The sequence below is a fragment of the Rhopalosiphum padi genome, chromosome 2 (assembly GCF_020882245.1).
Source record: "Rhopalosiphum padi isolate XX-2018 chromosome 2, ASM2088224v1, whole genome shotgun sequence".
Taxonomy (NCBI): domain Eukaryota; kingdom Metazoa; phylum Arthropoda; class Insecta; order Hemiptera; family Aphididae; genus Rhopalosiphum; species Rhopalosiphum padi.
This window is the reverse complement of record NC_083598.1, coordinates 59,147,011-59,164,587: the sequence shown is the minus strand read 5'-3', so window position 1 is coordinate 59,164,587 and position 17,577 is coordinate 59,147,011. Positions and strand designations below refer to the sequence as shown.

Sequence of the window (17,577 nt, the reverse complement as noted above, 5' to 3'; positions counted from 1 at the left end):
GAATAATCTCAGCAAAAACAATGTGATAAAAGTCAATTTTAGATGATTAAATTTTAATGTGTCAAGTAATTTTTACTTGTCATAAATCGATTAGTTTTTTTGATTAATAGTGTATTTTTCAAGTATACCTATAATATCCTAATACATATAATTTTAGATAAATCACGAATTCAACTTAGCGGGAAAGTCAAATATTTTTCATCAATGGTGGAGTATCTTTTATAGTTTGTCCATTTTATGGCATATTTGGCTTTTCAAAAACAAAGTAAATTTAATATGGTGAATAAAATCTGGAGGTGAGTTATATATATGTACAGGCATTGAGAGGTTTAAAACGAAAAAACTAAAGATGTCTGACTCTTTGTTTAAGTGCATTTTTTATTGACTGTTTATGTACAGATGCATGATGATTTATGAAATTAATTATAATGATTAAATTAAAATGGGTGAATGGTATATGGTTTTTATAATTATATTAGTATTTATTGCAGTATAGCTTATATATAAGTCATTTGATTCAAAATTAAAACCTTTATTATTTTAATTTTTTTTTCAATTTCAATTCAATATTGCATACTAAAATGAACAATAATTTTTATTTTGCATTATTACTGTGAATTATGTAATATGTAAAAAACGTTTAGGTACGAAGAGTATGTACATTGTATATATATTTCACAGGGAATACAAATTAGTTATTGACACAATAATAATACAGAGCTGTCTAAGAAAAGTTAATATAACTTCTAGGAAATAGGAAATATTTTATTATTTTATAATAAATTCGCTTTATTTTTTATATTGTATTATATTATTATATCATCATTTGAATCAATTCAATAAATACTATTGAAAAAATTAATTTGAGTAATGAATTTCATTTACACGTTTTGTTTTAAAAAAAATAAGAACTCTAATTGTTTGGTTTTTGACTTTATGTATTATACAAGTTAGTTCATATACTTATAGTGTTTATGATAATACTATTATATTATAGTTAGTAAATCCCGATTCTGGGCGTATCTTGCACGCATTGTACATGCGTATATACGGTAAAAAAATATTAGGTACCTATTTAAAAAAAAAATATATTTCTCGTTAATAGAATTGTGTCACAAAAGTTTATTGTCCTCTAAATTTTACTGTCCCGTTAATCCTAAGTGCACACCATGTAGCTATAACGATGGAGTTTCTATAGTATATTATGATATGCGAAAATATGCTGATTTATGAAAAAAAAAATATAATAGTAGGTACTCAAAGATGATATCATCTAAATCTAGCCGCGATTAATTTTAAACTATAATAATATGAAGGATGATATGAGTACATAATGTTTAAAAATATGCATTAAGTGCAAAATGTGCATTTCTGAGATACAATTTTACAAGTTTTAAGTGATTTTTTCTAGGTTTATGATAGGTATAATTTATAGTATGTATTATCAAGTTGGCTAATTAACTATACATTTTAAATAAGAGTAATTTCAAAAATGTATTCATTTTCAATTGTATGTGAACTGAAAGTGTTATTTTTAAACACGATCTAATTGCCCAGAGGAACAGAAAGTTTCAACAGAAGAAATTTATTAATTTTTATTTATTTTAGAAAAGTAAGGTATTTATTTGTTTTATTTGTTTGTCTTATAATTTGTTCTGTTTAAATTTATGAAGTTTTTTCAATAATGTATATTATTATGCTTTTAATAAGATATAAAATGTTTATTTTTTATGCATTGTATACAATTATATAATATATATTGTTGTAATATAATTGTAATAGTCAAATAATTGTGTTTAGTACGCATATAGTAAAAATTTAAAATTAACTTGTATCCCATCTTGCTGCTTCTAAGTTCTAACTTTCAATTCTAAGAAGTATGCGTTTCATTTTGCACATGCTACAGCTGTAGTTATTCATTACTATCGATTCAGAGCATTAGCTAGAGCCTAAAGACTTACAAAAATTAAAGAGGGTTGCATCTTTAAAAAGTATACAATTAAAATATGTGGTATGTAATTTATCACCGCGGATAAAACTGTACTCCATTTCGCTTTTAACAATACATTTTACATAATATTATGCAAATATATGTAGTTATAACGATTTATGATCGTAATGTATGTAATATTACAATGATTTTTCAAGTGTACCTAATTTATGCTTAATAACTAACCTAACTGAATGATCGTATTTTCAAACAACGATTCGTTTTGTAGTTGGTTTTAATAATATTTGTACGTTATACATTTTATAAAACACCGTAATGACTAATAAGCTTAACGTTTGTGAGTCATTTTAATGTATTATAACTATATTGGATACGGTGGCATAGAGTTAAATAAATACATGATTGATAAATTCATAAGATTATACAATTACATTGATTATTGGAAATTTTTAACGTAATTTGATCCATAATATCAGTATCTATAAATTAAATTGTTTTAAATTATTTTAAACAATTTAATCATTTTACACAGAGCTATATATAATATTAAATGTATAAGTACTAAAATATATATTAGTAATCGGTATAAATCCAAACACTTGAGGTTCTTTATAATACGTTTTTGTAGAGGATCATTGTCTAATTTTATTTTGTCAAATGTACTTTAAAAAGAATAAGCAACTCAATAAAATTGAAAAAGGTTTTCTCCAGTTGTACATTTCCCATCCCAATACTCTTTCATTTGGTCATTACTTTTTTCCTAACGTTGAAGTAATTTAAATTGTGGTTTAATACTGTGTCGTTATTTTTTGGTTAATTTTTTGTTGGGTAGTTAGTGTTAAAAAAAATGGTTTAGTTAAATAAAAAATAAAGAATGTGTTGGTTAATAATAGTTTAAATATTTTGCTGTGGTAGAGGCGTGTAAGGACATAATAATAAATAATTATTATACCTATTAATAATATTTATAAATCAAAACATCCTTATTGTGAGTACCACACATAACATGGATAGGGCTATTGTAAACTCGACTCTAATTATTCGGTTAGTGTAAATTGTATAATAAAATTTTGTAGACTTAGCCACTGAATTTTCAGACAGTTTATTTACGAGCTGGGTACTATTTTTTCAATTAAGTGGTATATACTATATGGTTTATTAACTATTTTTTATTTTTAAGAAATGTTTAGAATTAGGTTCGTCCCAGAGAATAATAATTTAATTTTTTTTTTCAATTAAATTTTATTAAATTTTATGGAACTTTGTAAATAAGTATAACAAATAATATTTATATACATTAAAAATATCGTTATGTTATCGCTATTGAAATAAAAAAAATTGTTTTTAAAATGGTATTTTTATTTAATATAATTAAAAGTTTATTTTAAAATAAATAATAAGCCATGTATGTATTTATATTAATATTTTTATGTTTTGTTAATCTTTTATTATTATTTTTATTTTTATTTTTGAAGTGGAATGTCTAATAAATTTTTATTTTTAAATCCCAATATTATAGAGTTAACTAGATTCAATTTGCTACTAGAAACTAATCAAGTAATATGCAAGCATCCTAAGCATTCCTGATTCTTATCATTGATTATTTATTGTATATATTATATATATTTATTTTCTGAAGTTTGAGGATAAACAAAATATACAATATACATTATATTATTATTTATTACATATAATAAACATGTTAACATCAGGGGTCCTATATAGTATACGTATATTCATAATTCATCATGCTTGAATATATAAAAAAAAGTCGCAACCATTTCACTTTGCGTAAATACAATTTTATTTTATACAGTTTATTAATATATGCAATACCCATTATCCATAAAGCAATATTTGCATTGACAATGGCTACGATATTCGATCTCGCGTAAATATATGTAAAGAACAATTCGTGCGTGATTTATATGTATCGATAATGATCAAGCTTACCTGAAGTTACATATCTCTAATGCACTAGTATTACACTAGCTTGCTCACGTTCTGTGTCGTATCTAAATTCTAAAGCTTGACCTTACGGGAAAGAGAGGATATTCAATTTTTTTTTTATTTTTTTTTTTAATATTTAAAGAGAAAATATACTTATACTTTCATTAATTAATCTACTTTTGGTCCCTTAAGTACCAACTAGATTTACTTTCTACCAGTAAATATATTAAAACTTTTTGGCATGTTTATGTCTACTGACCGGGGTCATTCTGAAAGTTTGTGTGACATGGAGAGCGTTACGATCACCTGTTGGTGAACCACCTGTAGGTTTATAATGATGTGTTTAATGTACCTAGTATCTACATCTATAAATTTGTACGGAGAGATTTATCATTACTTCGTGAACCACCTGTAGGTTTATGACGATGTGTATTATGTACCTATAGTATCTACATCTATAAATTTGTACGGAGAGGTTTACCATGACTCCACGAACCACCTAATAGATGAATTACAAGTCACGATGTGCCTATGATCGTTGGCGAAGACTTGAATCTGGATTTACGAAGACCTCACGAAACAGAATTTATCGAATTTACGCATACCGAAATAGGATTAGAGTTAAGCTATGATCTCGCAATTTCTATACTTCACGCAATTCAACTTGCATTGACGCAGTATTTTACAAAAACATCGATCAGCTTGAAACACGCGAGTACATTTCATATTTTAGTACCTATCTATCCTTTATTATCCGTAACTACTAACTATTAAATATCTTAAATTGGATTGCCTTAAAATACATGTCCGATGTATCTGCAATTCTGCATATATTATAGTAGAGACACTCGTAATTTATTTCCCTATATTTAAGCTTAACGAATACAATGATAATTATAATGATGAACAGAAATATAAATACATATATATAATGATTTAATTTAGTATATTTAGCAAAAGTATTAAATAAGCCAATGGGATTTTCTTGGATTTGATTTTTCTCTAATAAACCATTAACTTCAATAAGTTATTCAAAAAAATAAAAAAAATTTAAAACGCAAGACTTTTTAAGTAATTTCCGGTAATTTTAAAAAATCTAAAATCTTATGTACAGATTATTTAAGAGTGGTTAACCGTCTAAGAAAAACTTTTTAAATAGGTACCTTTCTAAACTTCTAATAATATCTAATAATGATAATATTATTATGTATAATATATTTATAGTTAATATAGTTATATTTTCTGTGTATGAATAATTTAATAAACGTAGGCGAGACGCTTAGTAAATCGTTAACAATATAATTACTATTTTTTTAAATTAATTAATTATTATTATAAAGAGTACTTGTCTATAAATATTATTATCTTCTCGGATTTAAGATAATCTTTACAATAAAAAGGATGATTTTACAGGAATGGACACTTTTATACAGTTCAGATCTGATATTTATATAATCGGTGTGAGAAATTTTCTTCCGGTCGTGGGAGTACCTACGCTATAACGACGACATACGTATTTATTGTGTACGCTGGAAAAAAGAACATATACGGCTAAAGCGGAAGTGTCGTGGGCTGGGAGGCAGGAAATGTTAAGATCCGCCGTTCTCGAAATAGACGTCAAAAAATATCCTCTGAGCAATAACGGAACTCCTCGCGTGCGGGCTGTGTGGTCGAGTTATATTGCTCGTTGCGCGCGCGCGCACATTGTCATCGTAATAAACTAGCAACTGCAGTTAGCAAACGCGTACTCACTACCTATTATAATATTATACTAATATAGCTTTCGTCCCCTATCGTGTATACATAGGCTTTAAATTGATGCAGCGTATAGGACAGAAACGGATCGAGATAAAATACTACATAATATAACTATAACGATACAAACAAACATTTTTATCACCTCTAGGTCATTTAAATTTTATTTAGTCTTCACCTCGTAATTTTTAGCATATAGTATTTGTGTAATATCTAAGTCAGTTTTCAAAAATCTTAAAAAAAATGGCACTATACACTTTTTAATGATTTATGTTAAAATTGTGTTTTCAAAGTCGAGCAATATTTGATAAAATTTATATTTGAACAATTGCAATATATAAAAATTGTATAAAAGTTGGGAGGCCTCCAATTATAATTTGTATAATCTGTGGTGTAACAATTAGTGTCAGTTGACTCATAATTAATATTTCCAAAAGTTTTATGTTTTAATTATTATAAATTCAGTCTATAACAATAAAATCCAACTAATAATTAACTCAACTTAAAAAATAATTTCTCTCGTCTCTTTTTGTAATGTAATATTTAATTTTATACTTTTTTGAAAATAAATCTTACTTATTATGTAACTACTTGGCTATAATATTGGTACAATTTTCTCACAGCAAAATAATACCTAAATACTTTTTAGTATTTTTCTACAACACTAAATTTAATAAAATAGGTTTATAATGCAGTATACGTTATTATAATATTATTGTGTACGTATATATAAGAATATAATAATATATTTTTGTTAAATTTCTCCATTGTTCGTTTTCAATGAAAAATTCTATAATTGTTTCTTTAATGGGTGCTTCACGATTTCTGGTTTGAATAATTTATCTCGACATAATAAATAATGTAGATAGTATAGATATGTAGGTATACGCAATTACACGTTTAAGAAGAAAACATAGGTTTACATTATATAATAAATATTTGAATTGTATTAAATTTTAGAGAAAAGCGTTTTATTTAAATTATAGTAATAATTTATGTGTCAAAATGGTTTGCTGCAGTTCTATGATAATTAGAATAAAAAATAAATCCTATATGGTTAAACCAACATTTACGAAGTACTTAACGCGTATTGTTATGTGAAAAATATCGCAAAAAAAACATAACCACAATTGTACTGTATATAGTAGTGTATACATAACATTTATTACGTATGTAAATTATTTTATATTCTCGTCCAGAATTCGCAGCAAGAGTCAATAGCAGTATTAAGTCAATTCGAATGTCTCGCCATCGTTTATATATATTATATTATTTATTTTTTACTTATACAATCCCGATCAGATATCAAAAATATTTCCACGGTCGATTACAACCCGGCTCCAAAATGGTCATGACCTAAATCGACTGTTTCTGGAAACGTTTTTTTTTTTTTTTATCCGAGCCCGTGACAGACTACGTTAGGCGAGCTATATCGACGGCAGTCTGTCCTTCTGTTGCCCATAATTGGTATTCGGCTCCTATGTATTTATATTTCAATCAGTTACTCGTTCATGTGGGTATCTTACACATGCACCACACTTATATGTCTTTCTTCACTGTTGGCAAAGTGGTACCAAAAAATTGTCATAAAATATATATCGTTCAAACTGACAATAATAACTGTCGTCTCATCATCGAATACGCGCATACATATACTATGGTTTTAGCGGGATGGTGTTATATTCTAATACGTCGCAGTCGTCCTTAGTAATTACCTATATATTCCAACAATCACTATTTCCTAATAGAGTGTTATGGTATATGTATATATATGTTTGCCCTTTTGTCGTTTGGTTACACACGGCGGCAGCGGAGTGTATATTAATTCGAACGAGCGAGAGTGCGCATTATTATTCACAAGGGTAAAACGATTTGTTTTTTAACCATTTAGAGTGACAGAAGACATTAAAAAAATATCGTGTGTCTGTGTGATGTTACATCAAGGTCGACGTAGCGGCATACACGTATGCAGGGGAAAAATAAAACGTAATAATGGTTTTAAATTTGTAACAAAGACGATGAAAAATAACCGCCGTTAAAATATTTGACTCTTGCAGCTACTGCCGTAGGAAAATGACATTCCATTCGTTCGCGGTCGAATAACATTTGAACGATATTCAATTGCTTTTTCAAACCGTGAAATTCGCATCGCTTCATACTTCGACCGGTTTTATAGGTACCTATATTAGATTTGACCAACGTTTAAAAAAATGCATATATTTTTTTTTTTAAACCTATAGTAAAAATAAAGGATAAACTTGTTTGAGATTTAAAGAAAAACAATCTCACCGAAATAGTTTCCAACTCGTTTAAGACGCGTATTTGAAATGTTTATACACCGAGTCACAACACGCGTGACGCTTCATGTCTTACAACTGTTATATATACACGATTACGATGTTTGGTGTGCATAAGAGTTAAAATTACAAACTTGTACTACAATTAGAAACTAAATCTATCCGAAACACTTTATTATTATCTCTCGTTCAACAATTTTGCGCAGTTGCTATACTCGGCTTGAATGATAGGGATGAGCTTTATAGGGGCTTTATAGTAGTTATAGTTAAATATAATATGCAAGAGTAAACGTTTTCGTCGAACGAATACTATAAATAAATTGATGAGTTTTTCACCGATTTCATAATTCATGTTATGGTATTATAGGGTTTTCAGCTTTTACTATTACAATCAAGATTTTCGAATATCCGCTTATTTTACAAAATATTATTTCCGATTAGTATGATAATAAATTTAAAATAAAACATATGGTAAAAATAATATGAGATCGATTCATAATAATATTATTTATACACCATATTTCTGGTATATACGATATTATAAGCATTAAGGTTTAAGCGTAAAATTCCGAACAGAAACATAAACAAGTTTTTTCTCGACGTTCCGGTAGGTACTACTATGCTTACAGCGAGGGTCTCTTACCGGGGCTTAAGATTTTAAAATAATAATAACAATAAATCATATACGACAACAAAAACTGTTGGAAAAAAATGTGACTGCCTCTCGAATACCTACTCATTAACGCCTGCGCATGCCACTCTTGAATTTAAAACGTTTCCCCAACATACGAGTATAATAGACGGTATATTACAATTTACAACTATTGAGTTATTAAATTATACAATATAATGGTGGTTATCCACATGCACACGATTCGTATACTTAAAAAATCATACTATATGATGATATGTTGGGTAAAAGCAATAATTTCACATGCTAAAAGCCATTCTACGCTCTGATTTCATATTGACCACATACGAAACCACAATTAATTTATGAATATACATTATAGTACCTATTGTTTTTTGTTTTTTATTTTTTAGAAATTTAAATTCAAAAGGCTTTTACTGCAATCATTGAAATCATGACGTTATTTCTGAACTAGTCATTAAGCAATTATAATCAATGATTTATAATTGTACGTTTTAAACCTATAAACAAATACAAAATAAATCTTTTAATTCACATTAATTATATAAACTTAGGTGGTATGTTTTTTATACGTGGCCATTGACCAAGCATTGTTTGCCCAATTTTTTAATAATGAATTTATTCGTTTTTGACTATCTAAATCGAACTTCGAACGAATATTTTTTGGTCATTAAACTTGTGTGTACTAAGGATAATAATATAATATTCAGGAATAACCATGATAACGAGTTTGAAAGATATGGAGACTGCGATGATTTGAAAGTCTCTTCATTAATTATTATATCTATATTATATTTATTACACAGATTTTATATTTTTACAAAATAATTTTAAAAACTATATATAGATTTTAATAATTCAGAAACTACTATTTATTGAATTAAATAAATTATTTATTTTAAATGCTTAAAAAATATAGATTTTTTTATTTTTATTTTTATTTTTTTAAATTATTTAACTACCGTACTGTATAATCATAAACTGAAATATTTCTAAAAAACTATATAAGTTTGTGGTGTGAGCTTTGGAGGAAGGAACTTGAATACTTGATCATCCCCTCATTGATAAGTCATTGGTTTCTAGAGTCCATAGTATCTGTAACACTCAACATTACAATAATATTATGCGATTATCTTTAATTATTTACACTTCGTTAACATATCGAAAATTATGAAGTGACGCAAACACGTTTATTAGTGAAATCTAAGACAATATTATTATTAATATAACATAATTAATAACGACGTTCAATGAGTTTAAATTGATCGTGTGTGCGGTGTGCCATTAAAATGCAATCAACGGAAACGAAATTCTCGGTCTACCTGTATGTCAAACCCGATTTGTTTTCACACGGTTATTAATTATTATACTGTCAATCTACTCAGCTACATATATTGAAAATAAACTTTATTATGTATTAATACACCTATGCAAAATATTAAATGTGTTTTTGAAAATATGATCGTTTTCTTAATGGATACACATTATCGCTTAAATTACTGTATTGGAATTATAATATTGGTATAAACTATAAATATTAAATGCAAATTATAATGAACATAATATTGTATGATGCATTTTATACGCCATTTCATTGCAGTATATATATATAATATATATATATGCTACTGCGCACTATACTTATTAATAAAATAATAACATATAATTATACATTTATACTATAATAGCTATTATACCCGTGCACTTTCTTGCTTGTACAAAATGCATTCGTGTTAAATTTAGTTGCCTAATGCTAATTATAAGTGTAACAGTAACGCGTTTGGATAAAATGATAATTTTGTTTTCTGATTTGATGTATATAATTGATGCTACTCGTATTTCCGGCATATCAACTTTACATACTTATCACGCTCAGAGTTGCTTTTTGTTAACCTAATCTAACCAGCAACATTTAAAAAAAATTTTCTTTTTTTTTTTCGTTAAACGATCCAAATTTGATTACCTTTCCGTTTTGGACCAAAAACCAACAACTCATAAAGTTTCAATAGTGCGAAGCAAAAACAACGAAAAAGTTTTGTTCTTTTATACAGACTGATACTACATCAACTATTGACTAAAATACTAATTTCTAAATTTCTAATAATAACTAATTATTGGTAACACAGATAGGAAAAAATTAACTTTATGTGCGTATTTTCCGATTATTAAAAAAATGAATTACTCAATTTTTCATTAACTTATAGAATCAGAAATAGGCTTGAAACCTGCTTCACGATGTACTCTTTTATAAAAAAAATCAAGATAATCTGATGTGTAGTTTCAGAGAACATGTGTAACAAAAATTTCCATTTTCATATGATGCATGTATAATGTATAAATATACAGGTGATAATTATCGTGGCCGTTTAAATAATAATACCTTTTTTCAATTTACTAAAACTCGATCCGCAGCAATTAAGGTTTTTAGATGATCTAATATTTAAAATATTGTAAGTAAATAATAATAATATTATTTTTATATTATAATAGAAATAGTAAATTTTTTTTCTTAAATTTCCCTTATTTTACTCACGTGTATATACTTGTACGAGTATATATGTATAAATATATTATACACAGTGTTTAGTTATGGTTTATTAAATTCCTACGGTTCCTGTTGTAACTTACCTCGGCCCAAGATTATTATACATATGGATATTAGATATTGTAAAAACGCATACGAATTTATATTCTTCAAATAAACCGCCCACACCGGGATTTTGGTTTTCATACGGTTATAATAATATGTAACTCGAATATAATATATGTGTATCCGCCCGCGTAAACAACATATGGCGGTGGTGTCCTGCAATGTCGGAGCATTGGACGAGACGATACACAAGACGTCGTTCGCGTCTTTCCATCCAATTTGCATAATATATTATGTTTGTTATTATTATTATTTTTTTTAACCTATGTTCTGTACCCATGCGGTCGTTTATTTTAGTACGATCACGACTGTCTGTACAAATACATCAATTATTATAAAATCTGTGTGTGTGTATTTTTTATATTGTACTCGTATTTTAACAGACAGTCCTCTAAAAGTATAAATTCGATGCAAAAGAATAATAATTCGCAAACTACAGTTTCCTAAAAAAATAAGTTGTTTTTCATAGTTATACGTATATTATCGATAATTTAAATATTACAATGTTTAATCTTGTACCTGTACATACTATTTACGTATTATGTATTTTGTAATATATAATATTGTCTATATAATTATAGGTAGACATTCCAAAAAGGTACAATTTTGTATATCATATTTTAATATAAGTTATTATTGTTAAATATTATATGTTTTGCAGATTCTAAAGATTAAAGGAAATAATTACAAGTATATTTTTAAGTATTAAAAAGTACAGCATGCTGAATAACTACACTAAAATTTAAAAAGTTAAAAAATACTGAAGTAGGCATTTAAAATTATTCCTATAAAATAATCGATAGTATGCCATGTAATAACCCATATAAATCATTATGCATTTTGACTGCACTATTTTAAATTTTAAATTTGTACCTACGCACATATTATGACATGTATAGGTCATCAATGTAGAATCTTGTATATTATAATATTCGGTAAAACTGATTTCTGATCAGTGACCACCCATGTATTCCATAGTTAATTATTCTATCTATCATACCTAGTACTTGCATAACTATACAAACTACACTGCAAATTACTGTTATAGACAACGATACATTGTTATAGTCTAGAACTAGCTGTATAAAAAGACCGTTACGAAAATAGTCCGTATATTTTATAACTACACATTAACACTACATCTGTGATGTAGAAGTATTTAAAGCGTTTTTCCTTCTATACGTGATCTTCTGGTACAAAACTCTCAACCCTGTCATTCTATTCAACCTGTAGAAACCCTAAAACAATTACCAGTTCGGGTGATAAGGGACCCTAGGTCCCTAGGGTGTGTGTAACTTTATATCTAAAATCAGTAGGTAATTCACAACAGAACACTGTCAGGCTTACTTTACATAAAGCTCAAGTGATTTTCCAACTGCAAAACCAAAAACTGTATCATTACCTATTATGATAAATTTAACCACGTTTTAATTTAATACAATTGACAATAAAATCATTATAGGTATATTTATTGCGACGTGTAAATTGTTATGATTATTTTATGTCGATCAAAATGTTAATAGAATATGTCGCGTAAACCCGTGTGGCCCCCGAACAAAGACAAAGTTACATTTTATACACAAACGTTTGTACACCCATGACAAAAAAAAAAAATGAAATCGTATAAAACGTTTTATTATAATATTATTATCATAACTTATGTTATTATGCAATGAGTTGGCTATGGTATTCGTCAGACAAGTCGATAAATCATAATAATTTTTACGTTTCCGTATGATTCAATGTGAATATCGGAATATTGTTCGGTCGGTAATGATTTCAAGGTAATTACACAAATGTACATACTCGAAATACTTAATCAATACCATATACGTACTTATATTACAGACAGACGTTCTTCCGTAGTTATTCGGTTGCCGTGAATGATTTCGCAGTTCGTAAACGTTTTTGAAAAGAAAAAATAGAAAACAAAACATAAATATAATTGGCATACGGTCAGCAATTTTTCTTACAATAGCGGCACCGCATGCAATAATATCTATTCGTAATAGAAAACCACACGTGTTTTAGTTCGCGATGTTGACATGACTATAATATAATTGTATGTATATATACAGCATACATAATAGTATAATAATTTATACGAATGCACGTTTCCCCCCCTTACTGTTCCATCACAGTATCTAACAACAACAACAACGACGACGACGACGAATAAGACAGCGTGGACTACGACCATGTATCGTATATATATACTTTAATAGCAATATTCTCTTTTAAGTTTAGAAGTAAATAGTTATCTCGCTGCTCTTTCTGTAAGGTGTTAATACATCGAGGTGGTCTTGGTGTTTAAATATATTAGATATTGATAAACGATGTGACATCAATATTGTCCCAAACTCCGTTACAGAATCGAGTTTTTGAAATTCCCATTTAGTATTCAAAATACAATTCTCGTTTTATTATTTCCGCTATTTCTAAAAGTTGTGTAATGCAAATAATATATTAGTAGCCTGCGGTAATTTGGCTGCAAAAGCTAATGCTGCAATGGATTTATTACTTGATTTAGATTTTCGTAACTAACCAGCCTGTTACTAAATTGTAAATAATTATGCATTTATAAAATAATGTAATGTAAATAATATCAATATTTTATTCGTTGCTGTATTTTGTAACTATCTTTTGTTATTCCAGCGTTTATAGCATCTCGTAAGAACGTATTCAATCAAACGCGCTTATTATAAATTAAAATCTCGATATTTCTTATTTTTACATCACAGCATATTATTTTTCATTAATTGATGTATTAAAATCGTTCTAGTATAATATATTATTATCGTTTCTTCTATTTTGAATATGTTTAATTACTGTAGTTTTGTGTACGCCTCGCATTGAACCCATTGCGTTGATGTAGTGTTGCGTAATTTATCTTTATATTATGTTATTACTTATTGCTAGTAACAATGGCCAAATTATTTTTATTATTATATTTTTAATTTTTCCTATCACTTCTCAATATTTTTTATAAAAATCTGTTCAGTCACTTATTGTAAACATTATTCCCAGACATTCGATTCTCTTTACACGGATAATTCATGGCCTTATACCTTGGTTTAAAAAAACAGACATTTACACCATATGGTACTTAACAGGCGGCGGATTCTTCACGTAGATAGAAAAAAAATACAAGTACAAATGCATATTGATCGTAATGGGAGATGGAATTAATAATATTATATTCGTACCGATGTCCGATAATAATAAGTGCAACACTAACAGAAACGTCCGTGACGATTGGCTTTCACGCGCCCATTTCCGATAAAAATCTGCGGAAAACCTGTTGGTCCACCGGGGTAATCACGAAGGTTGTATTATTATATTAATGTTATCGTTGTATTATATTGTTACAACGACGAGTGGGATGACAAGACCACTGGACACTGTTAAACGAAGAGTACGTGAAAAAAAACAAATAAATAAATACGTTTCGTAGTTACGTATATTATATTATATACAGTAGGTACACCAACCACCATCACCCTGTCACGTACTTTTGTCGGACAGCCGCGAGCCGGAGAGAAATATTACCGTGTAATATATTATACCGAAGAAAAAAATTACACACAATCCGTATAATACCTAACAATAATCGGTTTTCAAAAAAAAAAACCACACAATGGCGTGCGCGTGCAATACCTACAATCTCTACTTAATAATATTATACAGTGATCTACAACGGCCCACTATAAATTCATCTTGATTTTCTATTGTGTGTGAGTGTGTTTACTTTTTACGAAAATCGTCTACAGCTGAAAACTACTATTATATTAATATTATTTATGCGTATTATCTCCGATGAATAAAAAAAGGTATTCAATTTTGCCGTACAATAGACCTTTCACCTTTATGTTAATTCCACATTGCAAGGTGTTTTGATGCATTTCTTCCCTAAATATTAATCGCGACTTTGATAATACGCACGTTGAAAATATTCAAATATTTTAACCATTATGGCGTTACGGTACCTATACATTCCATCGTCCAATTAATAATAATATCCGACACAAAACATAATAAATTGTTGTATCATTCATAGGTGGGTGGAGTGTTTTCGATACAGTATACATATTTTAAAACAAAACTCAAAATAATTTCGAAATGTATCTGCGTAACTATAATTCATATGATAATAATTCTCTGTAAAGTTACGCAATGTTCTGTAACGATAATTAATAGTCAGTAAATTAATAGTCACGTGTCATAAACAATCTATAGTGATACCTGTATAACTAATAATGTTTGCGAATAGGCACTTTTGATGTTTATTAAATTATGTAGATACTGCTCAAAATGTTATTCAACTAAATCTACTCAACATATTGCACACCATTATTTATTTTTAAAATTGTACGACCACGTACTTATGCGTGCATTATTTTATTTACATTACAGTATTATAATATAGCAATGACACTCTAGTGTTGATTATAAAACTTCAAACCTTAGTAGAACGAGCGTAGTGTATTATGATATAATATACTACTTGTATAATACAATTATACGTTTAAAATTTAAACATAAATCGCAATATTATATAAATACATATATAATATATATTCATCTTTACTTGGGTTAAAATGTGTATTTTTGTAATTTACTCGATTTTCTTTTTGCAAGTTGTGTCACTTGCTACAGAGAATTTTCATCAAAAGAAACAAAATGCTTTGTCCTTGCAAGTTTTATACAGCTTATATTATGTATTATGTAAGTATTCGTATACACGTACAATGTTATACTATTATGTAGGATAATTGCAGTGTGGACAAAATTAGTGGATGTACAAGCAGTATATTAATATACTTTATAGTAAAATGAAAATTAATTAATTAATTAATAAGTAAAATGATTATTATGTTGCTCATAAAGTTAGCTTTTACATTGAAGATATAAAATTAAACTCGGGCGGTATTTTAAAAGGTTAAAATTTTTCAGCAATTCGTACATTTTGAAAATAACCATCTATATAACTATTATATGTATGAATTATATTATAATAACTGGTCAAATGTTCCCAAATGATTGCTTTTGATAATTGCAGCATCATTTACCAAACAATTTTGTATCAATTTAAAAAATATACTTTCCAAATGCTATTTAATCTAAACCTATAATTCAATTGTTTTATTTTTTTTAGGCCTTTTAGACCACAATAAAAGCTCAATCCGTCCATAATGAGCGTGCAAAATCTTCGGAACAAGTTCAGTCAGAACAACGGATCGGTTGCATACAATCCACCCGGACTAAGTTACGCAAAGCCCGATTCGCCGTCGACGCTGAACAACAACAACAACAAACACCATCACCATCAAGTTTCGAATTATCAGATGCAAAACGGTGGTGGTGGACGGTTCAAGACGATTCGCGAAGAGCCGGATGCACCAGAAGACTGTAGCAACAAGCCGGTAGCAACCAAAAACAACAGTTTTCTGCAGAGTTATCTAGCGAATGAGATGACGAGGAACAATAATGGTTCGACTGGCAATGGAAATAAGCCGATAGCCGCGGTACAAGTACCGGTGCATAATCGGTTCGTCGCCTGTAGATCGTCACCGGTGGCGGATGTTGCGTCAAAATTCACGGTCAAGTCCCCTCAGGAAACCTGTAAATCAAAATTGTCGTTTGGTGAGGTAAAATCGCCAATGCAGTCTCCGGCCACTCCCGTGCATCCGCCCAAGGCAATCGGTGCCAAACCGATGCTTCCGCCGCCGTTACCGGACAATACTCCGCCCAGGATTTCTGTCAAATCTTCGACGGTTCTAAATAGCAACATCAATTCTGTACCAACCACCGAGGACAAATGGAAGAGCAAATACGATGAAACGGAAACAAAGCGAAAGAGTCTGTTGATTCAGTCTCAAAAACGTAAGTATTCTATCTATCCCCCCTTTTATAAAATTTGTCTTAAGAGGACGTCTCACCAATTTTCGGCACATAATTACGATTACTTAAATTAGCTATAATTGTTTTAGAGCAATTATAAAGATAAAATAGGTACACATAATACGAAAAAAAATAACGACATATTGGAATGCATCGCGTACTATTAATATTATTTTAAAAAGTAACTATAATCTTCAAAACAAAAATATAGTTTAAAAATTTGAATAGAACAAAATTTGTATTTACCTAATATGTATATCAGAATATCAATATGATATGCATTAAAAAACGATATCCAAGATTTGTACAAGTGTTTCAGCTATTCGAAACACAATAGAAGAAGTATTATACTTAAATGTTTTAATTAATTTTATTTATAATATCGTAATAATTACGGAACAATCAATAATTGTAATGATAT

The 17,577-nt window shown here is 28.4% G+C and overlaps 1 protein-coding gene across 1 annotated transcript in view; it reads left to right on the top strand.

Moving 5' to 3' along the window:
- LOC132921050 (shootin-1) overlaps positions 1 to 17,577 on the top strand; it is a 28,180-nt gene that overhangs the window by 6,554 nt on the left and 4,049 nt on the right. The window contains exon 2 of the mRNA XM_060983870.1: positions 16,411 to 17,138. Within this exon, the coding sequence (XP_060839853.1) occupies positions 16,448 to 17,138 (691 nt within the window). The 5' untranslated portion in view covers positions 16,411 to 16,447. The remainder of the gene's footprint in view (positions 1 to 16,410; positions 17,139 to 17,577) is intronic.